This window comes from Tachypleus tridentatus, chromosome 7 (assembly GCF_004210375.1).
Source record: "Tachypleus tridentatus isolate NWPU-2018 chromosome 7, ASM421037v1, whole genome shotgun sequence".
Lineage (NCBI taxonomy): Eukaryota > Metazoa > Arthropoda > Merostomata > Xiphosura > Limulidae > Tachypleus > Tachypleus tridentatus.
Window position 1 is genome coordinate 111,916,334 of NC_134831.1, and position 27,673 is coordinate 111,944,006.

The window sequence follows — 27,673 nt, forward strand, 5'->3', positions numbered from 1 at the left end:
TAGTATTTACTATACTATACTATATTTACTACAATAGATAAGACTTGTGGAGTTAGTAGTATTTACTATACTATACTATATTTACTATAATAGATAAGACTTCTGGAGATAGTTAGTAGTATTTACTATACTATACTATATTTACTATAATAGATAAGACTTGTGGAGATAGTTAGTAGTATTTACTATACTATACTATATTTACTATAATAGATAAGACTTGTGGAGTTAGTAGTATTTACTATACTAGATCAGACTTGTGGGGTTAGTTAGTAGTATTTATTTTACTTTTCTGTATTTACTATAATAGATGAGTTTTGTGGAGTTAGTAGTATTTACTATACTATACTATATTTACTATAATAGATAAGACGTGTTGAGTTAGTTAGTAGTATTTACTATACTATACTATATTTACTACAATAGATAAGACTTGTGGAGTTAGTAGTATTTACCACACTATACTATATTTACTACAATAGATAAGACTTGTGGAGTTAGTAGTATTTACTATACTCTACCATATTTACTATAATAGATAAGACTTGTTGAGTTAGTTAGTAGTATTTACTGTACTATACTATATTTACTACAATAGATAAGAATTGTGGAGTTAGTAGTATTTACTATACTATACTATATTTACTATAATAGATAAGACTTGTTGAGTTAGTTAGTAGTATTTACTGTACTATACTATATTTACTACAATAGATAAGACTTGTGGAGTTAGAAGTATTTACTATACTATACTATATTTACTATAATAGATAAGACTTGTTGAGTTAGTTAGTAGTATTTACTATACTATACTATATTTACTACAATAGATAAGACTTGTGGAGTTAGTAGTACTTACGACACTATACTATATTTACTATAATAGATAAGACTTGTGGAGTTAGTTAGTAGTATTTACTATACTATACTATATTTACTACAATAGATAAGACTTGTGGAGTTAGTAGTATTTACGACACTATACTATATTTACTACAATAGATAAGACTTGTGGAGTTAGTAGTATTTACTATACTCTACTATATTTACTATAATAGATAAGACTTGTTGAGTTAGTAGTATTTATGATACTATACTATATTTACTATAATAGATAAGACTTGTTGAGTTAGTAGTATTTACTATACTATACTATATTTACTACAATAGATAAGACTTGTGGAGTTAGTAGTATTTACTATACTATATTTACTAGAATAGATAAGACTTGTGGAGATAGTTAGTAGTATTTACTATACTATACTATATTTACTATAATAGATAAGACTTGTGGAGATAGTTAGTAGTATTTACTATACTATACTATATTTACTATAATAGATAAGACTTGTGGAGTTAGTTAGTAGTATTTACTATACTATACTATATTTATTACAATAGATAAGACTTGTGGAGATAGTTAGTAGTATTTACTATACTATACTATATTTACTATAATAGATAAGTCTTGTTGAGTTAGTTAGTAGTATTTATTATACTATACTATATTTACTATAATAGATAAGACTTGTGGAGTTAGTTAGTAGTATTTACTATACTATACTATATTTATTACAATAGATAAGACTTGTGGAGATAGTTAGTAGTATTTACTATACTATACTATATTTACTATAATAGATAAGACTTGTGGAATTAGTAGTATTTACTATACTATACTATATTTACCATAATAGATAAGACTTGTGGAGATAGTTAGTAGTATTTACTATACTATACTATATTTATTACAATAGATAAGACTTGTGGAGATAGTTAGTAGTATTTATTATACTATACTATATTTACTATAATAGATAAGACTTGTGGAGATAGTTAGTAGTATTTACTATACTATACTATATTTACTATAATAGATAAAACTTGTGGAGATAGTTTGTATTATTTATTATACTATACTATATTTACTATAATAGATAAGACTTGTGGAGATAGTTAGTAGTATTTACTATACTATACTATATTTACTATAATAGATAAGACTTGTGGAGTTAGTAGTATTTACTATACTATACTATATTTACTATAATAGATAAGACTTGTGGAGTTAGTAGTATTTACTATACTATACTATATTTACTATAATAGATAAGTCTTGTTGAGTTAGTAGTATTTATTATACTATACTATATTTACTATAATAGATAAGACTTGTGGAGTTATTAGTATTTACTATACTATACTATATTTACTATAATAGATAAGACTTGTTGAGTTAGTTAGTAGTATTTACTATACTATACTATATTTACTACAATAGATAAGACTTGAGTTAGTAGTATTTACTATACTATACTATATTTACTATAATAGATGAGACTTGTGGGGTTAGTTAGTAGTATTTATTTTACTTTTCTATATTTACTATAATAGATGAGTCTTGTGGAGTTAGTAGTATTTACTATACTATACTATATTTACTATAATAGATAAGACTTGTGGAGATAGTTAGTAGTATTTACTATACTATACTATATTTACTATAATAGATAAGACTTGTGGAGATAGTTAGTAGTATTTACTATACTATACTATATTTACTATAATAGATAAGACTTGTGGAGTTAGTAGTATTTACTATACTATACTATATTTACTATAATAGATAAGACTTGTGGAGATAGTTAGTAGTATTTACTATACTATACTATATTTACTACAATAGATAAGACTTGTGGAGATAGTTAGTAGTATTTACTATACTATACTATATTTACTAGAATAGATAAGACTTGTGGTGATAGTAGTATTTACTATACTATACTATATTTACTATAATATATAAGACTTGAGTTAGTAGTATTTTCTATACTATACTATATAAGACTTTAGTTAGTAGTATTTACTATACTATACTATATTTACTGTAATAGATAAGTCTTGTGGAGTTAGTATTTACTATAATGGATAAGTCTTGTGGAGTTAGTAGTATTTACTATACTCTACTATATTTATTATAATAGATAAGTCTTGTGGAGTTAGTAGTATTTACTATACTATACTACATTAGATAAGACTTGTGGGGTTATTTAGTAGTATTTACTATACTATACTACATTAGATAAGACTTGTGGGGTTAGTTAGTAGTATTTACTATACAATACTATATTTACTATAATAGATAAGTCTTGTTGAGTTAGTTAGTAGTATTTATTATACTATACTATATTTACTATAATAGATAAGACTTGTGGAGTTAGTTAGTAGTATTTACTATACTATACTATATTTATTACAATAGATAAGACTTGTGGAGATAGTTAGTAGTATTTACTATATTATACTATATTTACTATAATATATAAGTCTTGTGGAGTTAGTAGTATTTACTATACTATACTATATTTACTATAATAGATAAGTCTTGTGGAGTTAGTAGTATTTACTATACTATACTATATTTACTATAATAGATAAGTCTTGTGGAGTTAGTAGTATTTACTATACTATACTACATTAGATAAGACTTGTGGGGTTATTTAGTAGTATTTACTATACTATACTACATTAGATAAGACTTGTGGGGTTAGTTAGTAGTATTTACTATACAATACTATATTTACTATAATAGATAAGTCTTGTTGAGTTAGTTAGTAGTATTTATTATACTATACTATATTTACTATAATAGATAAGACTTGTGGGGTTAGTTAGTAGTATTTACTATACAATACTATATTTACTATAATAGATAAGTCTTGTTGAGTTAGTTAGTAGTATTTATTATACTATACTATATTTACTATAATAGATAAGTCTTGTGGAGTTAGTAGTATTTACTATACTATACTACATTAGATAAGACTTGTGGGGTTATTTAGTAGTATTTACTATACTATACTATATTTACTACAATAGATAAGACGTGTTGAGTTAGTTTGTAGTATTTACTATACTATACTATATTTACTATAATAGATAAGACTTGTGGAGTTAGTTAGTAGTATTTACTATACTATACTATATTTATTACAATAGATAAGACTTGTGGAGATAGTAGTATTTACTATACTATACTATATTTACTATAATAGATAAGACTTGTGGAGTTAGTAGTATTTACTATACTATACTATACTATACTATACTATACTATACTATACTATACTATACTATACTATACTATATTTACTATAATAGATAAGACTTGTGGAGATAGTTAGTAGTATTTACTATACTATACTATATTTACTATAATAGATAAGATTTGTGGAGTTAGTAGTATTTACTATACTATACTATATTTACCATAATAGATAAGACTTGTGGAGATAGTTAGTAGTATTTACTATATTATACTATATTTACTACAATAGATAAGACTTGAGATAGTTAGTAGTATTTACTATACTATACTATATTTACTATAATAGATAAGTCTTGTTGAGTTAGTTAGTAGTATTTATTATACTATACTATATTTACTATAATAGATAAGACTTGTGGAGATAGTTAGTAGTATTTACTATACTATACTATATTTACTATAATAGATAAAACTTGTGGAGATAGTTAGTAGTATTTACTATACTATACTATATTTACTATAATAGATAAGACTTGTGGAATTAGTAGTATTTACTATACTATACTATATTTACCATAATAGATAAGACTTGTGGAGATAGTTAGTAGTATTTACTATACTATACTATATTTATTACAATAGATAAGACTTGTGGAGTTAGTAGTATTTACTATACTATACTATATTTACTATAATAGATAAGTCTTGTTGAGTTAGTAGTATTTATTATACTATACTATATTTACTATAATAGATAAGACTTGTGGAGTTATTAGTATTTACTATACTATACTATATTTACTATAATAGATAAGACTTGTTGAGTTAGTTAGTAGTATTTACTATACTATACTATATTTACTACAATAGATAAGACTTGTGGAGTTAGTAGTATTTACTATACTATACTATATTTACTATAATAGATGAGACTTGTGGGGTTAGTTAGTAGTATTTATTTTACTTTTCTATATTTACTATAATAGATGAGTCTTGTGGAGTTAGTAGTATTTACTATACTATACTATATTTACTATAATAGATAAGACTTGTGGAGATAGTTAGTAGTATTTACTATACTATACTATATTTACTATAATAGATAAGACTTGTGGAGATAGTTAGTAGTATTTACTATACTATACTATATTTACTATAATAGATAAGACTTGTGGAGTTAGTAGTATTTACTATACTATACTATATTTACTATAATAGATAAGACTTGTGGAGATAGTTAGTAGTATTTACTATACTATACTATATTTACTACAATAGATAAGACTTGTGGAGATAGTTAGTAGTATTTACTATACTATACTATATTTACTAGAATAGATAAGACTTGTGGTGATAGTAGTATTTACTATACTATACTATATTTACTATAATATATAAGACTTGAGTTAGTAGTATTTTCTATACTATACTATATAAGACTTTAGTTAGTAGTATTTACTATACTATACTATATTTACTGTAATAGATAAGTCTTGTGGAGTTAGTATTTACTATAATGGATAAGTCTTGTGGAGTTAGTAGTATTTACTATACTCTACTATATTTATTATAATAGATAAGTCTTGTGGAGTTAGTAGTATTTACTATACTATACTATATTTACTATAATAGATAAGTCTTGTGGAGTTAGTAGTATTTACTATACTATACTACATTAGATAAGACTTGTGGGGTTATTTAGTAGTATTTACTATACTATACTACATTAGATAAGACTTGTGGGGTTAGTTAGTAGTATTTACTATACAATACTATATTTACTATAATAGATAAGTCTTGTTGAGTTAGTTAGTAGTATTTATTATACTATACTATATTTACTATAATAGATAAGACTTGTGGAGACAGTTAGTAGTATTTACTATACTATACTATATTTACTATAATAGATAAGACTTGTGGAGTTAGTTAGTAGTATTTACTATACTATACTATATTTATTACAATAGATAAGACTTGTGGAGATAGTTAGTAGTATTTACTATATTATACTATATTTACTATAATATATAAGTCTTGTGGAGTTAGTAGTATTTACTATACTATACTATATTTACTATAATAGATAAGTCTTGTGGAGTTAGTAGTATTTACTATACTATACTATATTTACTATAATAGATAAGTCTTGTGGAGTTAGTAGTATTTACTATACTATACTACATTAGATAAGACTTGTGGGGTTATTTAGTAGTATTTACTATACTATACTACATTAGATAAGACTTGTGGGGTTAGTTAGTAGTATTTACTATACAATACTATATTTACTATAATAGATAAGTCTTGTTGAGTTAGTTAGTAGTATTTATTATACTATACTATATTTACTATAATAGATAAGACTTGTGGGGTTAGTTAGTAGTATTTACTATACAATACTATATTTACTATAATAGATAAGTCTTGTTGAGTTAGTTAGTAGTATTTATTATACTATACTATATTTACTATAATAGATAAGTCTTGTGGAGTTAGTAGTATTTACTATACTATACTACATTAGATAAGACTTGTGGGGTTATTTAGTAGTATTTACTATACTATACTATATTTACTATAATAGATAAGACTTGTGGAGTTAGTTAGTAGTATTTACTATACTATACTATATTTATTACAATAGATAAGACTTGTGGAGATAGTAGTATTTACTATACTATACTATATTTACTATAATAGATAAGACTTGTGGAGTTAGTAGTATTTACTATACTATACTATACTATACTATACTATACTATACTATACTATACTATACTATACTATACTATACTATATTTACTATAATAGATAAGACTTGTGGAGATAGTTAGTAGTATTTACTATACTATACTATATTTACTATAATAGATAAGATTTGTGGAGTTAGTAGTATTTACTATACTATACTATATTTACCATAATAGATAAGACTTGTGGAGATAGTTAGTAGTATTTACTATATTATACTATATTTACTACAATAGATAAGACTTGAGATAGTTAGTAGTATTTACTATACTATACTATATTTACTATAATAGATAAGTCTTGTTGAGTTAGTTAGTAGTATTTATTATACTATACTATATTTACTATAATAGATAAGACTTGTGGAGATAGTTAGTAGTATTTACTATACTATACTATATTTACTATAATAGATAAAACTTGTGGAGATAGTTTGTAGTATTTATTATACTATACTATATTTACTATAATAGATAAGACTTGTGGAGATAGTTAGTAGTATTTACTATACTATACTATATTTACTATAATAGATAAGACTTGTGGAGTTAGTAGTATTTACTATACTATACTATATTTACTATAATAGATAAGACTTGTGGAGTTAGTAGTATTTACTATACTATACTATATTTACTATAATAGATAAGTCTTGTTGAGTTAGTAGTATTTATTATACTATACTATATTTACTATAATAGATAAGACTTGTGGAGTTATTAGTATTTACTATACTATACTATATTTACTATAATAGATAAGACTTGTTGAGTTAGTTAGTAGTATTTATATACTATACTATACTATATTTACTACAATAGATAAGACTTGTGGAGTTAGTAGTATTTACTATACTATACTATATTTACTATAATAGATGAGACTTGTGGGGTTAGTTAGAAGTATTTATTTTACTTTTCTATATTTACTATAATAGATGAGTCTTGTGGAGTTAGTAGTATTTACTATACTATACTATATTTACTATAATAGATAAGACTTGTGGAGATAGTTAGTAGTATTTACTATACTATACTATATTTACTATAATAGATAAGACTTGTGGAGTTAGTAGTATTTACTATACTATACTATATTTACTATAATAGATAAGACTTGTGGAGATAGTTAGTAGTATTTACTATACTATACTATATTTACTACAATAGATAAGACTTGTGGAGATAGTTAGTAGTATTTACTATACTATACTATATTTACTAGAATAGATAAGACTTGTGGAGATAGTAGTATTTACTATACTATACTATATTTACTATAATATATAAGACTTGAGTTAGTAGTATTTTCTATACTATACTATATTTACTATAATATATAAGACTTTAGTTAGTAGTATTTACTATACTATACTATATTTACTGTAATAGATAAGTCTTGTGGAGTTAGTATTTACTATAATGGATAAGTCTTGTGGAGTTAGTAGTATTTACTATACTCTACTATATTTATTATAATAGATAAGTCTTGTGGAGTTAGTAGTATTTACTATACTATACTATATTTACTATAATAGATAAGTCTTGTGGAGTTAGTAGTATTTACTATACTATACTACATTAGATAAGACTTGTGGGGTTATTTAGTAGTATTTACTATACTATACTACATTAGATAAGACTTGTGGGGTTAGTTAGTAGTATTTACTATACAATACTATATTTACTATAATAGATAAGTCTTGTTGAGTTAGTTAGTAGTATTTATTATACTATACTATATTTACTATAGTAGATAAGACTTGTGGAGATAGTTAGTAGTATTTACTATACTATACTATATTTACTATAATAGATAAGACTTGTGGAGTTAGTTAGTAGTATTTACTATACTATACTATATTTATTACAATAGATAAGACTTGTGGAGATAGTTAGTAGTATTTACTATATTATACTATATTTACTATAATATATAAGTCTTGTGGAGTTAGTAGTATTTACTATACTATACTATATTTACTATAATAGATAAGTCTTGTGGAGTTAGTAGTATTTACTATACTATACTATATTTACTATAATAGATAAGTCTTGTGGAGTTAGTAGTATTTACTATACTATACTACATTAGATAAGACTTGTGGGGTTATTTAGTAGTATTTACTATACTATACTACATTAGATAAGACTTGTGGGGTTAGTTAGTAGTATTTACTATACAATACTATATTTACTATAATAGATAAGACTTGTGGAGATAGTTAGTAGTATTTACTATACTATACTATATTTACTATAATAGATAAGACTTGTGGAGTTAGTTAGTAGTATTTACTATACTATACTATACTATATTTATTACAATAGATAAGACTTGTGGAGATAGTTAGTAGTATTTACTATATTATACTATATTTACTATAATATATAAGTCTTGTGGAGTTAGTAGTATTTACTATACTATACTATATTTACTATAATAGATAAGTCTTGTGGAGTTAGTAGTATTTACTATACTATACTACATTAGATAAGACTTGTGGGGTTATTTAGTAGTATTTACTATACTATACTATATTTACTACAATAGATAAGACGTGTTGAGTTAGTTTGTAGTATTTACTAAACTATACTATATTTACTATAATAGATAAGAGTTGTGGAGTTAGTAGTATTTACTATACTATACTATATTTACTATAATAGATAAGTCTTGTGGAGTTAGTAGTATTTACTATACTATACTACATTAGATAAGACTTGTGGGGTTATTTAGTAGTATTTACTATACTATACTATATTTACTACAATAGATAAGACGTGTTGAGTTAGTTTGTAGTATTTACTAAACTATACTATATTTACTATAATAGATAAGAGTTGTGGAGTTAGTTAGTAGTATTTACTATACTATACTATATTTACTACAATAGATAAGACGTGTTGAGTTAGTTGGTAGTATTTACTATACTATACTATATTTACTATAATAGATAAGACTTGTGGAGATAGTTAGTAGTATTTACTATACTATACTATATTTACTACAATAGATAAGACGTGTTGAGTTAGTTGGTAGTATTTACTATACTATACTATATTTACTATAATAGATAAGACTTGTGGAGATAGTTAGTAGTATTTACTATACTATACTATATTTACTACAATAGATAAGACGTGTTGAGTTAGTTGGTAGTATTTACTATACTATACTATATTTACTATAATAGATAAGACTTGTGGAGATAGTTAGTAGTATTTACTATACTATACTATATTTACTATAATAGATAAGACTTGTGGAGTTAGTTAGTAGTATTTACTATACTATACTATACTATATTTATTACAATAGATAAGACTTGTGGAGATAGTTAGTAGTATTTACTATATTATACTATATTTACTATAATATATAAGTCTTGTGGAGTTAGTAGTATTTACTATACTATACTATATTTACTATAATAGATAAGTCTTGTGGAGTTAGTAGTATTTACTATACTATACTACATTAGATAAGACTTGTGGGGTTATTTAGTAGTATTTACTATACTATACTATATTTACTACAATAGATAAGACGTGTTGAGTTAGTTTGTAGTATTTACTAAACTATACTATATTTACTATAATAGATAAGAGTTGTGGAGTTAGTTAGTAGTATTTACTATACTATACTATATTTACTACAATAGATAAGACGTGTTGAGTTAGTTGGTAGTATTTACTATACTATACTATATTTACTATAATAGATAAGACTTGTGGAGATAGTTAGTAGTATTTACTATACTATACTATATTTACTACAATAGATAAGACGTGTTGAGTTAGTTGGTAGTATTTACTATACTATACTATATTTACTATAATAGATAAGACTTGTGGAGATAGTTAGTAGTATTTATTATACTATACTATATTTACTATAATAGATAAGAGTTGTGGAGTTAGTTAGTAGTATTTACTATACTATACTATATTTACTATAATAGATAAGAGTTGTGGAGTTAGTTAGTAGTATTTACTATACTATACTATATTTACTACAATAGATAAGACGTGTTGAGTTAGTTTGTAGTATTTACTAAACTATACTATATTTACTATAATAGATAAGAGTTGTGGAGTTAGTTAGTAGTATTTACTATACTATACTATATTTACTATAATAGATAAGTCTTGTGGAGTTAGTAGTATTTACTATACTATACTACATTAGATAAGACTTGTGGGGTTATTTAGTAGTATTTACTATACTATACTACATTAGATAAGACTTGTGGGGTTAGTTAGTAGTATTTACTATACTATACTATATTTACTATAATAGATAAGTCTTGTTGAGTTAGTTAGTAGTATTTATTATACTATACTATATTTACTATAATTGATAAGACTTGTGGAGATAGTTTGTAGTATTTATTATACTATCCTATATTTACTATAATAGATAAGACTTGTGGAGATAGTTAGTAGTATTTACTATACTATACTATATTTACTATAATAGATAAGACTTGTGGAGTTAGTAGTATTTACTATACTATACTATATTTACTATAATAGATAAGTCTTGTTGAGTTAGTAGTATTTGCTATACTATCCTATATTTACTATAATAGATAAGACTTGTTGAGTTAGTTAGTAGTATTTACTATACTATACTATATTTACTACAATAGATAAGACTTGTGGAGTTAGTAGTATTTACTATACTATACTATATTTACTATAATAGATCAGACTTGTGGGGTTAGTTAGTAGTATTTATTTTACTTTTCTGTATTTACTATAATAGATGAGTCTTGTGGAGTTAGTAGTATTTACTATACTTTACTATGTTTACTATAATAGATAAGACTTGTTGAGTTAGTTAGTAGTATTTACTATACTATACTATATTTATTACAATAGATAAGATTCGTGGAGTTAGTAGTATTTACTATATTATACTATATTTACTATAATAGATCAGACTTGTGGGATTAGTTAGTAGTATTTATTTTACTTTTCTATATTTACTATAATAGATGAGTCTTGTGGAGTTAGAAGTATTCACTATACTATACTATATTTATTATCATAGATAAGACTTGTTGGGTTAGTTAGTAGTATTTACTATACTGTATTTGCTATAATAGATAAGACTTGTGGGGTTAGTAGTACCTACTATACTGTACTATATTTGCTATAATAGATAAGACTTGTGGGGTTAGTAGTACCTACTATACTGTACTATATTTACTATAATAGATAAGACTTGTGGGGTTAGTAGTACCTACTATACTATACTATATTTATTATCATAGATAAGACTTGTTGGGTTAGTTAGTAGTATTTACTATACTGTATTTGCTATAATAGATAAGACTTGTGGGGTTAGTAGTACCTACTATACTGTACTATATTTACTATAATAGATAAGACTTGTGGGGTTAGTAGTACCTACTATACTATACTATATTTACTATAATAGATAAGACTTGTGGACTTAGTTAGTAGTATTTACTCTATAGTTTTTAAATATTTTGAACATTGTTTAAGAATAATTAGATCAGATAGTCTTACTTTAGTGAAGGGAAGTAGTTGATAAAGTCTTGTTTATATGATGAAGTGTTGTCAGACAGCCTTGGCTTTACAAAAATAATAAATCTTTGTTTTAATATACCTAAGGTTGTATATCTGAGTGAGTTTAATGGTCTATTTGATGTACTTGAATTTTCAGAAGGCTTTTAATAAGGTACTAGAAACAACGACTGAAGGTAAATGTGTGAGAGTGCTAGACAAGTGAAATGAAAAGAACGGTTTGATGGGAAGGAAGAGGTTATTAGTGTTGTTCATTCTAACAGGACTAAAGGTAAAAGTGATATGTTGGATGGATGTGTTATTTACATCAATATATAGATGTATAGTTGAAAGGTTTGATGGAAGGAAGATGTTATTAGTGTTGTTCATTCTAACAGGACTAAAGGTAAAAGTGATATGTTGGATGGATGTGTTATTTACATCAATATATAGATGTATAGTTGAAAGGTTTGATGGAAGGAAGATGTTATTAGTGTTGTTCATTCTAACAGGACTAAAGGTAAAAGTGATATGTTGGATGGATGTGTTATTTACATCAATATATAGATGTATAGTTGAAAGGTTTGATGGAAGGAAGATGTTATTAGTGTTGTTCATTCTAACAGGACTAAAGGTAAAAGTGATATGTTGGATGGATGTGTTATTTACATCAATATATAGATGTATAGTTGAAAGGTTTGATGGAAGGAAGATGTTATTAGTGTTGTTCATTCTAACAGGACTAAAGGTAAAAGTGATATGTTGGATGGATGTGTTATTTACATCAATAGATAGATGTATAGTTGAGTTGTATCTGTAAGAAGGAAGATGTTATTAGTGTTGTTCATTCTAACAGGACTAAAGGTAAAAGTGATATGTTGGATGGATGTGTTATTTACATCAATATATAGATGTATAGTTGAGTTGTATCTGTAAGAAGGAAGATGTTATTAGTGTTGTTCATTCTAACAGGACTAAAGGTAAAAGTGATATGTTGGATGGATGTGTTATTTACATCAATAGATAGATGTATAGTTGAGTTGTATCTGTAAGAAGGAAGACCTTATAGAAGGATTTTCAGTAATTGTAAAGTAATGCATTTGGTTTATCATGAGTTGGATCACAGGAAACCAACTTAGTAGTGTGACTGAAGAAAGGTAAGCTACTAAAGTAGTATTGTGTTGGTAAATCTTGTAGAATTATAGACAGTTTACAATTCACTGTTTACAGTAGTTAGAGCTAACTGTGTACAGTCTTAGTTCTTGTTGGAAAGGATGCATGGGGGGGGGGGAACTATAATGATTCCAGGAATAGAAGGGTTATCTTACAGGGTTAAGTTAAAATTATTAACATATTTTCTTTTGAGGACAGAAGGGTGAAAGGTTATCTTGTTGAAGTCTATAAGACTGTTAGTAAGTGATAAGGCAAGTTTCTGATTAATTTGTGCTATGTTTTGAATACAATGAGAGAGCACAACTTTAAGGTTTGGAAAATGGAGGCTACATTTCAGTTAAGACAGTTCTATGTTTCTAATATGTATTGACACTACTTCAGCAGTAGTGGAAACCAACATTTTATTGTATGGAAATTTCACCAAGAAATCAGTAATTTTATTCAAACTAAAGACTGGGTTTAAATTCCTACTTCTCTGAAGGATAGGTTTGTAAGGAAAGTTTTGCCATGTTGTCTGTAGGTTAAGTTGGTTGAGCAAATGAGTGATGGATACTTCTCAGGGTAAGTTTAATTCTATTGATTTGTTCAAGCTGAATGAAAGGAGGGTAAAAATGATTAATAGAACTATTAAAAATTATCACAGGTTGTAAGTTTCCTACACAAACATTTTATAATGTTGAATAGTGACAGTAGTATACTGGAAGGCCTTAAATTGAACGTTTGGAAACATTGGACTTGTTTCCTTTAACAGTTTAGTTTTTCAACTGTGTGTAGAATAGGAGAAAGTCAGCAACTTTATAGGAGTTTAAGGAACTTTTGGATGATCATGGTTGGATTTAATGATTGGTTTTCTGCTTATTGAGGAAGAATACGTATTAGAATGTCTTTAACCCTATCCACATGGGTCAAAGGTTGTGTCATCGAGTTTGTCAACTTACATTAAAAATCTTATTGAATGAATATTTTTTGAATTTATGTAAATAAATTTGATGTCAAACTGTAAAGAATAGATGTTTTATTATTGTATGTTTATTTATTAATTAATTTAAAAATAAATATTAAAAAACACCTAAGCATTGATGTTTGTGTGTTGTGACATGTTGGATGCTGTACTGATTCAGATTAGATGTTTGTGATTCTGAAATACTAAGCTTATACTCAAATCACCAATAATGACAAGCTAGAATATAAAATAAGAACCTCAGATCCTTTCTATTTTGTGAGATATTGTTAATACACTAAATCAAACATAGTGGATCCATTCACTTCACTTTTGGAAGTGTTTCTTTCTGTACACTTACTTTTCTCTGTGATAATGAATAATAACCTAAAGAACTTGTATGTAAATAGTTATAATGTGTATATCATGTGTAATAACCTAAAGAACTTATCTGTAAATAGTAATAATGTGTATACTATAATGTAATAACCTAAAGAACTTGTATGTAAATAGTTATAATGTGTATATCATGTGTAATAACCTAAAGAACTTATCTGTAAATAGTAATAATGTGTATACTATACGTAATAACCTAAAGAACTTGTATGTAAATAGTTATAATGTGTATATCATGTGTAATAACCTTAAGAACTTGCATGTAAATAGTTGTAATATGTATATCGTGTGTAATAACCTTAAGAACTTCTATGTAAATAGTTGTAATATGTATATCGTGTGTAATAACCTTAAGAACTTGTATGTAAATAGTTGTAATATGTATATCGTGTGTAATAACCTTAAGAACTTGTATGTAAATAGTTGTAATATGTATATCGTGTGTAATAATCTTAAGAACTTGCATGTAAATAGTAATATATATATTATGTATGATAATTGAAATGTGTGTTTTATAAAACATTAGTCTGCTAAAACAACCAAGACAGGTCACTTTGTAAAGGTGAATTTTATATTCTTGGATACAGTACCATGAGTCATGTCATTTTGACTTCTGTATCAAGTATGGTTGAAAGGTCAATATAATAAAAATATAATTTTATAAGATTTAAGTTATTTGGTCTAAACATTGTTTTTACAATTTGTAGTCATTCTGGAATGCGAAACACACAATTTATAAGTATTTCATAATTCTCTTATAGTAGTTCCAAGATCTATCCAATTGACCAAACCTATACACAGATTTGTTAATGAAAATAACAAATAAAATGTTTTTTTGGATTAAGAAATGTTTGATAACTATCTGGATGTTAAAGATTTTGTTTGTGAAATTTGAAAATATTCTAATGTATAAAATTATGTTTAATCTGAAATTAAAATTACTTTACATTTTGTGTATCCAACACATGAAATGAAAACAAAAGTCATGCGAAACCATCTCTTAACAAGCGTTAAGGTTTGATAGGAAAACATATTTTGCATATAAAATGTTTAATGTTTACAGATAATGTGCAAAATTTTGTGAACATACAAAGCTAAAACATGAGAAACTATAACAAATATAAAATTAATACAAGGACTGTCTCTGATACTGAACCCTTTCTGAAAGAGTTGATGGACTGTTTCATGGTTAACAGGTTATATTATCACCAAAGTGTAATTGCTAATTCAGTTTGTATTATATGGAAATAAATACAAATCTCTAAATATTTTAATGTTGTGTGAAGGCTTGTGTAATCATTTGTCACCTTCAGGAAAGTCCCTAAAAGGACAGTAACAACCAGAATCTAACCCTGATTCTTCTTGTTGAAATTCCTGTGAATTATTCATTTAACTGGTGTCTTCTACACTGCAACAAACAATTTGAATGTGTCAAGTTGTACAAGCACGTTTTATCAGATATCTAATTAAAGGGTACCATGGTAAGTATGTAGATTGTTAATTGTAGATAAACCCAAGTGTTGTGCTGTACTGTTAGTCGTGTGTATGGCTCTGTTTCCAGTTATTTCTAATGTGTCTTTAGGATATTGTTTTTTTTTCTTTTGATAATTTTTACTGGCCACTGGGGTATTCTTTGTTGCCACTGATAGAGTTGCTATAGTATTGTCTTCATGTTTTGTGTTTTCTGATATAGTAATATTATAAAGGTTTACATTTAATGGATTTTTCAGCTACTAACTTTATTTTTATCCAGAATTCTTGTAGACTGTAAGTAGTGTTTTCTGTTATTTGCCCTGTGTTTAAAGTTGTTTTTTTAAATTTAGTCTTTGTTCTGCTAATGGCTGCTTGCTTAAGTTTATTAAGGTGTGTCTAAGTGTTAAGATATTTCTGTTTTGTGTTTAAGCTTGTATGGTACTTGAATAGCTGTACATAGCTTGATAGATTACATAATGTCTGTTATGTGTGGCTGGTCTTAGTTTGTGTTTATGTTGTAGTATGTTTTTATTAATTTATATGATAACACTTTAGCAGACTAAACATGCCATAAAACTAGTTATTAATTAGTGTGTTGTTATAGAAGAAATATTTACTTATCAGTAGTTTGATTTGGATTGTATAGGTTACTAACCACACAACAATGGAGACCAGTTACCATAACACTATTGTAAGGAGACCAGTTACCATAACACTATTGTAAGGAGACCAGTTACCATAACAACAATGGAGACCAGTTACCATAACACTATTGTAAGGAGACCAGTTACCATAACACTATTGTAAGGAGACCAGTTACCATAACACTATTGTAAGGAGACCAGTTACCATAACACTATTGTAAGGAGACCAGTTACCATAACACTATTGTAAGGAGACCAGTTACCATAACACTATTGTAAGGAGACCAGTTACCATAACACCATTGTAAGGAGACCAGTTACCATAACACCATTGTAAGGAGACCAGTTACCATAACACCATTGTAAGGAGACCAGTTACCATAACACTATTGTAAGGAGACCAGTTACCATAACACTATTGTAAGGAGACCAGTTACCATAACACCATTGTAAGGAGACCAGTTACCATAACACCATTGTAAGGAGACCAGTTACCATAACACTATTGTAAGGAGACCAGTTACCATAACACTATTGTAAGGAGACCAGTTACCATAACACCATTGTAAGGAGACCAGTTACCATAACACTATTGTAAGGAGACCAGTTACCATAACACTATTGTAAGGAGACCAGTTACCATAACACTATTGTAAGGAGACCAGTTACCATAACACTATTGTAAGGAGACCAGTTACCATAACACTATTGTAAGGAGACCAGTTACCATAACACTATTGTAAGGAGACCAGTTACCATAACACTATTGTAAGGAGACCAGTTACCATAACACTATTGTAAGGAGACCAGTTACCATAACACTATTGTAAGGAGACCAGTTACCATAACACTATTGTAAGGAGACCAGTTACCATAACACTATTGTAAGGAGACCAGTTACCATAACACCATTGTAAGGAGACCAGTTACCATAACACCATTGTAAGGAGACCAGTTACCATAACACCATTGTAAGGAGACCAGTTACCATAACACCATTGTAAGGAGACCAGTTACCATAACACTATTGTAAGGAGACCAGTTACCATAACACCATTGTAAGGAGACCAGTTACCATAACACCATTGTAAGGAGACCAGTTACCATAACACCATTGTAAGGAGACCAGTTACCATAACACTATTGTAAGGAGACCAGTTACCATAACACTATTGTAAGGAGACCAGTTACCATAACACCATTGTAAGGAGACCAGTTACCATAACACTATTGTAAGGAGACCAGTTACCATAACACTATTGTAAGGAGACCAGTTACCATAACACTATTGTAAGGAGACCAGTTACCATAACACCATTGTAAGGAGACCAGTTACCATAACACTATTGTAAGGAGACCAGTTACCATAACACTATTGTAAGGAGACCAGTTACCATAACACTATTGTAAGGAGACCAGTTACCATAACACTATTGTAAGGAGACCAGTTACCATAACACTATTGTAAGGAGACCAGTTACCATAACACTATTGTAAGGACTCCTCTTTCACTCCTAGAAAACACCAGTTTACCTGGATAAGCATTTCAACTGAACTAAGAAGATTTGTTCTTTCTACATCTTAAACTTCTCTGACCATTCAGGCTCATTCTATTAAATTTGTTAACCCTGTTTGCATATCAACACAGTATATTTAATGTCAGTTATCAGCTCTTCAATTTACCCTACATTACTGATTTAACAACAGTTTGTGGTACACACCAGTTACAGTAAATAGAGATATTGACAAAGCTGTACATGTGTATTTCATACGTTCTAAAGGTTCTATAAATGGAATGTGCAAACAGTATAATAGAACAAATATACATACTTTTCAATTGAACGTCACCACATATCTGACTTCTTGAGTCGAGCTGATATTGGTAATTCAGAGATGTATCTTGTTGAAGGTAATTCAGAGATGTATCTTGTTGAAGGTAATTCAGAGATGTATCTTGTTGAAGGTAATTCAGAGATGTATCTTGTTGAAGGTAATTCAGAGATGTATCTTGTTGAAGGTAATTCAGAGAAGTATCTTGTTGAAGGTAATTCAGAGATGTATCTTGTTGAAGGTAATTTAGAGATGTATCTTGTTGAAATATAAAGTTTTATTTCTTGTGTGCAACAGACTTTTACATTTAATTAAAAACATATTTTATACAGATATATCTATAACTGTGGAATTATAATCAGTATTCCTTTTTCAGTATGGGTTTTGTCCAAATGGATGACTCCTCCAGTGGCACAGCAGTATGTCTGCAGATCTCAAAAAACTAGGTTTCTATATCTATGGTGCTTAATTCTAAGTAAATAAATCAAATGGATTGACCCCATCTGTATTTTGTTAAACCATACATTCTGTCTATGAAATGCTTTTAAATTTTGTTAGCAGTTTATTTTGGATGTGAGTTTGGTTTTTCAGATAATTGGTATTTTCTTTGTACAGAAGATCTAGAAGACAGTCTAAACCAGGTGAAGAGAACTACTGGGACTGCAGCGTCTGTACCTATCGTAACTCAGCCGAAGCCTTCAAGTGTTTGATGTGTGATGTGAGGAAAGGAACGTCTACTCTGTACGTGCACACAGTTAATGAAGTGTGTTCTTTACCTCTTTCATTTGTGTACACAGTTAATGAAGTGTGTTCTTTACCTCTTTCATTATGCTGGTCCTTATACATTAAATACTGGTAAAAATGCTCTTGTATTTTGAGTATTTAGATATAAAGTTGTATTAGGTCTATGTTTTGTGAATTTTTCTACAAGTATCACACTTGTGTTTTGTGTACTTGAAGCTTGTGAAGTTAAAACATCTGAATCCATGGATTTCAGTAAACTTCTCACGTTCTTCAACATTCATGTCTTATCATGAAAAGCTTGACTTGTGCAGTTTGACTGTCACTCTTAGTGAGTTGGGAGTACTTTTTTTAAAACATAGTTTGAACAGTTAATTATAAGGAGGCACAATTAATACTTGGATATTTTGTGATCGTGAAAGCTCATTTTTGGAAACTTATTGTTAGAAACTTGGAATTTTACTGAATATAATTAAACATTATAAATCTGTAGTAATGTAAACACTGAATATAATTAAACATTATAAAACTGTAGTAATGTAAACACTGAATATAATTAAAAATTATAAATCTGTAGTAATGTAAACATTGAATATAATTAAACATTATAAATCTGTAGTAATGTAAACACTGAATATAATTAAAAATTATAAATCTGTAGTAATGTAAACACTGAATATAATTAAACATTATAAATCTGTAGTAATGTAAACACTGAATATAATTAAACATTATAAATCTGTAGTAATGTAAACACTGAATATAATTAAACATTATAAATCTGTAGTAATGTAAACACTGAATATGATTAAACATTATAAATCTGTAGTAATGTAAACACTGAATATAATTAAACATTATAAATCTGTAGTAATGTAAACACTGAATATAATTAAAAATTATAAATCTGTAGTAATGTAAACACTGAATATAATTAAACATTATAAATCTGTAGTAATGTAAACACTGAATATAATTAAACATTATAAATCTGTAGTAATGTAAACACTGAATATAATTAAACATTATAAATCTGTAGTAATGTAAACACTGAATATAATAAAACATTATAAATCTGTAGTAATGTAAACACTGAATATAATAAAACATTATAAATCTGTAGTAATGTAAACACTGAATATAATTAAACATTATAAATCTGTAGTAATGTAAACACTGAATATAATTAAACATTATAAATCTGTAGTAATGTAAACACTGAATATAATTAAACATTATAAATCTGTAGTAATGTAAACACTGAATACATTGTGTTCTATGTACTTTTACCAAAAGTTTGTACCTAAACAAAATTTGTAAAATCTGAGATGTTTTAACAAACAGATAATGGTCAATGAACTCGTAATTTTATGAGAAAATAAATTTGGATTTATCTTTGATTTCTTCAAAGGTTGATTGCATAACATTATTAAAGAATTTTAAGCACATTGTTATTAAAGTTTTATTTTAGTTATTGAACAAATATTTCTTTCAATTAAATTTTGTGGAAAATATATAAATATTCTCCTTGTCTCTGTGTGTGTGTGGGGTGTAACATAATATATAAATATTCTCCTTGTCTCTGTGTGTGTGTGGGTGTAACATAATATATAAATATTCTCCTTGTCTCTGTGCGTGTGGGGTGTAACATAATATTTGGATATTAGTTGAAACAGCGTTTAAATGTAATTAAGCCTAGAAGCAGATCTTAGAAATGAATAACTTTCTTTTTTGGTAATTTATGTTCAAACGTAATTCAAGGCCATGTTTGAAATTAATTCTGTTACTGCTAGGTATGTTTTGTTTATGACTACAAAGTGATTTACTATTCTTATGGAAGAAATATGTTTATGATTACGAGTAATATTTGTGTTTGTAATATAGGATTATTCTTGTTGTCATATTTTAAAAATAATGAAAACAGAATTTTTGTAAAGTTTGGCCCATAAATTGCAATTGAATGCGATAACATTACATTCTTTATATCAAGGGTATTTATGACAGCTTAAATTGCAAGTGAAGTTACCAGACAAGAAGTGTATTAAACAGTAGAATTTAAGAAAGTGTAGCAGTGAGTTATACAAATAGAACTTTGTGTAATATTTATAAGAGATGTAGAGTCAGTGAAGGAGTTCTGTCTTAAAATTTTGATTTATATAAGAAAACCTTGTATGTTTTTGTATTGTTGTAGAAACTATGAAGTGATTGTTGTGAGCTGTTATAAAATAATCATTTGAGGCTGTGATTTACTTTATGTCAAGTGAACACTGCTTTTTAATAGGAAACCAAGACTTAATCCTCAACTTGTATCCCAACAAGTCGTCCACCACTACCCTACACCACAGACTAAACAAAAGATTTCTTCTAAGCTAGAGAAAAAAATTTCAAATAATTCTTCTGCTGAGACTCTACCAAAAAAACGACACAGGCAAGTATTTTGTACTGTTTGTAAGTCAGCCTAGTAAGTGGTGTTTTAGTATGTGGAATGTAAGTTGACTCTGAACTGTTCCATACACTTTAATCCAGCAAAATAAATTCTGTTGTCTTGTGGAGCTCTCTGTATGTCCACACTTGATGGGACATACATAAAATAATTTTATTTTTTATGTATAATAGTGTGATGTGTTTAACTGAATAACATTCAAAATAAACTTTTCTAAGACTTGTTAACACATGTTTTATTTTAAGATGCTGGTTAAATCATATCTACTTGTTCTAATGATGATAAATGCACACACTAGATCTAAAATAAGCTCGTATGAAAAAGAGCTTACATCTCGATCAAGTATATAACTATTAAAATGTGTAACGATCCAACTGTAATAAAATTGTTATTTATTAGGCCACGACTGAAAAATGTTGATCGTAGTAGCGGTCAACAAAAAGCGGTCACCGTCAACAATGTCACTGTTATTATCACAGAATTTCAACCAAAATCGTCAGATCGTAACGGAAGGTTGTCCAGCGGCAATACTTCGGATAGCGGCAGTATATCAGATTCCACTAATCACAGTGATGTTAAAATTGGAAGTCTACATTCAGATAGATGAGGGTGTGGATAGCTAGTAACGATACACTTTTGTTTATAGTTAGGAAAGTTTTGTATTGTAATAAGTAAGTCATTAAATTAGTTTTCTTTTCGTATTCAGCTCAAGCACTTTAATGTGCAGAACTTTCCATGTTGAATTTAGTGTTTATGGAAGAAGAGCTGAAATGATGTTTGATATGTAACAAGTTTCATTCTGCATTGCTGTTATGTATTAATTTTTAATGTTTGTGGAGATGTTCTGTACGGACACGATAAGAACACGTAAAACTGTTTTCAGATGGATTTATTATTTCTTTGGTAGCTTATTGATTTCATTGTATCTCTTCATCATTTTAAAACATTTAGCATAATCTGATTCTGAATATTTTGTTTATTGTGTTCCTCAATATTCCTTATGTTTTAGTTAGATAAAAAACCCTTCTTTATATCTCTACCATCCAAAGGATGTTCTTGTTACACTGCACTAAATATTGTACTTTTATGTACACTGTAACCCTTTGTACTTTTGTGTACACTGTAACCCTTTGTACTTTTATGTACACTGTAACCCTTTATTTTCTTATCACACTGGACTCTTTTTCTCTTGAGGAAGGAAATAATAACATAGTTTTATTCACTTGGTGTTTCCATGTGTTTGTTATCAATCTCCCTTAAAACTGTAAATCATGTTATTTTAATGTTCATGTTGTTCTTCCATGTTAACAGTGTTATGAACGTAACACTCATTATTTCTTATTCCTTGCCATCTTTATCACTGCCATTAAAAAATAGAAACTTTTAATTAGGGTTTTTTAAAGAACAAAGAAAGAGAGAAAGGAAACATAAAAAGGAAGTTTACAGCTCTTACTGTATTAGGTTTAATTTTACATACTTCAAGTAATTTGATGTTAAATATCCCAGTGTTTTTTGTTTAATCTGTGTTATTACTGGGCACTTTTAATGTGGTCGTACTAGTAGGAATAATTTTCATTTGTTTACCTGTCCTAAGGATAAGCATTACTGCTTGGTATTCTGTGAAAGTTTCTGTCCTAAGGATAAGCATTACTGCTTGGTATTCTGTGAAACTTTCTGTCCTAAGGATAAGCATTACTGCTTGGTATTCTGTGAAACTTTCTGTTCTAAGGATAAGCATTACTGCTTGGTATTCTGTGAAACTTTCTGTCCTAAGGATAAGCATTACTGCTTGGTATTCTGTGAAACTTCTGTCCTAAGGATAAGCATTACTGCTTGGTATTCTGTGAAACTTTCTGTTCTAAGGATAAGCATTACTGCTTGGTATTCTGTGAAACTTTCTGTCCTAAGGATAAGCATTACTGCTTGGTATTCTGTGAAACTTTCTGTCCTAAGGATAAGCATTACTGCTTGGTATTCTGTGAAACTTTCTGTTCTAAGGATAAGCATTACTGCTTGGTATTCTGTGAAACTTTCTGTTCTAAGGATAAGCATTACTGCTTGGTATTCTGTGAAACTTTCTGTCCTAAGGATAAGCATTACTGCTTGGTATTCTGTGAAACTTCTGTCCTAAGGATAAGCATTACTGCTTGGTATTCTGTGAAACTTTCTGTTCTAAGGATAAGCATTACTGCTTGGTATTCTGTGAAACTTTCTGTTCTAAGGATAAGCATTACTGCTTGGTATTCTGTGAAACTTTCTGTCCTAAGGATAAGCATTACTGCTTGGTATTCTGTGAAACTTCTGTCCTAAGGATAAGCATTACTGCTTGGTATTCTGTGAAACTTCTGTCCTAAGGATAAGCATTACTGCTTGGTATTCTGTGAAACTTCTGTTCTAAGGATAAGCATTACTGCTTGGTATTCTGTGAAACTTTCTGTTCTAAGGATAAGCATTACTGCTTGGTATTCTGTGAAACTTTCTGTTCTAAGGATAAGCATTACTGCTTGGTATTCTGTGAAACTTTCTGTCCTAAGGATAAGCATTACTGCTTGGTATTCTGTGAAACTTTCTGTCCTAAGGATAAGCATTACTGCTTGGTATTCTGTGAAACTTTCTGTCCTAAGGATAAGCATTACTGCTTGGTATTCTGTGAAACTTCTGTCCTAAGGATAAGCATTACTGCTTGGTATTCTGTGAAACTTTCTGTCCTAAGGATAAGCATTACTGCTTGGTATTCTGTGAAACTTCTGTACTAGCCTGGCAATATGTTGATGTACTTAAAGTTAAATAATTAAAAAATAATCTTCAATGTATAGAAAGGTTTGAACATGTTTTTGTTTAAACAAGAATGTAAAATAATGGGTGAAAACCATGTTTTAACCATAATGGAAAGTTAGTACTGCCAGTCCACATTTTTAGCTCAATTGAGTTTTTTGTTTTAATTATGTTCAGCTGATAGTGTATCAAGCTTAGATACTTGTTAATAGAGTTTTATATAGGTAAATCTTTATATGAATTTCTACTAAAGTTAGTGTAAGTTTATCTTTTCAAACTGTACTTTTAAGTGGTTAAATGTTTGTCACTTTATTTCTGGTACAAGTATTTACAATTTGACTAAAATGTAACCATTATCAAAATTGAGATATTGTTTTGAAATTACAAAAATAAAATTATTTTAAAAATAATGATTGAAAAATAAATTGTCTTGTATGGCTCTGAAATCAGTGGGTTATTTCAGTTTTTACCTTAAGGTACGGGTGAATATAGTCTGGTGGTTACAGTGCTAGACCGTAGAGCTTAAGGGTGAATGGTTTGCATTTTATTTACTCAAACAAATTGTACTCCACATTTTATGACTACATTGTATTACATGAATAATGGTCGAGACCCACTATTTGATGTAAAAGTTGACAGTACTGTCTAGTCTGTCTCTAATTAAGGCCGGTTAGAGCATGTGACCATTGAGCAGCTTCATGTGAGATGTAACAAACAAACCTTTTAAGTAACAAAAATGTTTGTTCTATTATTTTAAGAAACAGTTAGAAATATTAAAATACAGTACTTCAAATTCTCTTCTGAACATTCAGTTTAGGCTCATCTTTACTTTTACCCATTGTTCATTTTTTTCTTTAAGTGTCTTGGATATTACTGATGTACAACCGGTTTCTTCAGTTCCTATTCACGAATACACCAATGTGTATTTCTATCTGGTGTGTGGCTAGTGTTTGTTACTTTGAATATTTGGAACAGTTATCTAGAAAAAACAAGGCTCATAGTAAATATTTTTTCAAGGGGCTTAAAGCAGGAAAATAATGAAACCACTTACAGCAGTGAACCAAAGTGTCCATGTTGCCTGACGACCATTCATTACGAGGATTTATTATTTACCATATTCTTGTTTACCTTAATAAAAACATATTGTTTATTGTGTGTCATTGTTATAATTCTCTTGAGGAACTTTTATCGGATATATAAAAAATTTTAATCTTCAGTATTTAAACTAGTGATAGGTCCTAGTGCAGCCTGTACCAGTAAAATGTATATAGTGTTGTTAATGTACTTGTTCACAATAACATTGGCTTATACTGTGTATATAGAAAACCATTTTTTTGCTGAACTTATAATTTCTATTTGTTGTCAAAAATATGTATACTATATCCTATACATCTTTCCTGTTTGTTAGGAGAGTGAATTGTTGTCATGGTAAGTCAACTGTGAAACTTTTTATCTATTTCTGTTTGTTAGTAACAGTTGTGTTTATAATCAGGGTTTTTCTTACAGGGTGATGAACTGTATTGTATATATAAACATGGACTAGTATATCTCACTCATGTTGTTTTACATGTATGATACAGTTTTAAACTTTCCTTTGTACCCCACAGATATAAAACTTTGTTAAGAGCAGCAGTTGCTGTTAAATTTCATTAGACAGCCATGAAACACTAATGGTATGTGTTACCGATGTTTGCATATACCATTCAAAACTTATTCAAAACTGAAAATTAATATGGTTTCAACTAACATATTCTGTTCCTTGACTGTTAACATTATTCTAGTTTTAAATTAGTGCAAAGCTACAGCCTTTAACCTCTGACTAGTAGTAATAATTTTAAAGGTAATTCTAACCTGTACTAGAAATATCCCAACTAATAAGGTTAGTTTTCTAACATCTTGCTTACTTTCAGTTGTTGAGAGTAAAGACTGACTTTAATATTTCATAACCACTCAGAAAGTGGTTTTATGAACAATTCTAATTTGAGACAGTTACATGTATCTATATATCCATACGTACAATGTTGACTCTTCATATTCAATGGCTTATTATTAGCAGTTTTGTATGTGTGCACTGTTGTGTTCTTTCCATGGAAAATAAAAATATATATGTTGTGAAAGTTTCAGTGTGATTATGTGAGCAAACAAAACATGTACTGTATGTTGTATCTGTACAACTCATCTAGAGTGGAAAACTTGTTCAGGTGATGTAACAAAACATGTACTGTATGTTGTATCTGTACAATTCATCTAGAGTGGAAAACTTGTTCAGGTGATGTAACAAAACATGTACTGTATGTTGTATCTGTACAACTCATCTAGAGTGGAAAACTTGTTGAGGTGACATAAAGTAGCAAAACATGTACTGTATGTTGTATCTGTACAACTCATCTGGAGTGGAAAACTTGTTCAGGTGATGTAACAAAACATGTACTGTGTGTTGTATCTGTACAATTCATCTAGAGTGGAAAACTTGTTCAGGTGATGTAACAAAACATGTACTGTATGTTGTATCTGTACAATTCATCTAGAGTGGAAAACTTGTTCAGGTGATGTAACAAAACATGTACTGTATGTTGTATCTGTACAACTCATCTAGAGTGGAAAACTTGTTGAGGTGACATAAAGTAGCAAAACATGTACTGTATGTTGTATCTGTACCTACTCATCTGGAGTGGAAAACTTGTTCAGGTGATGTAACAAAACATGTACTGTATGTTGTATCTGTACAATTCATCTAGAGTGGAAAACTTGTTCAGGTGATGTAACAAAACATGTACTGTATGTTGTATCTGTACAACTCATCTAGAGTGGAAAACTTGTTGAGGTGACATAAAGTAGCAAAACATGTACTGTATGTTGTATCTGTACCTACTCATCTGGAGTGGAAAACTTGTTCAGGTGATGTAACAAAACATGTAC

The 27,673-nt window shown here is 28.0% G+C and overlaps 1 protein-coding gene across 1 annotated transcript in view; it reads left to right on the forward strand.

Annotated features, from left to right (window-relative positions):
* The window catches only part of LOC143256413 (YY1-associated factor 2-like), a 32,704-nt gene extending 5,833 nt beyond the window's left edge, over positions 1 to 26,871 (forward strand). Inside the window, exons 2-4 of the mRNA XM_076513625.1 lie at positions 19,411 to 19,536; positions 21,818 to 21,964; positions 22,379 to 26,871. Of these exons, the coding sequence (XP_076369740.1) occupies positions 19,411 to 19,536; positions 21,818 to 21,964; positions 22,379 to 22,586 (481 nt within the window). The 3' untranslated portion in view covers positions 22,587 to 26,871. The remainder of the gene's footprint in view (positions 1 to 19,410; positions 19,537 to 21,817; positions 21,965 to 22,378) is intronic.
* Positions 26,872 to 27,673: the final 802 nt, after the last annotated feature.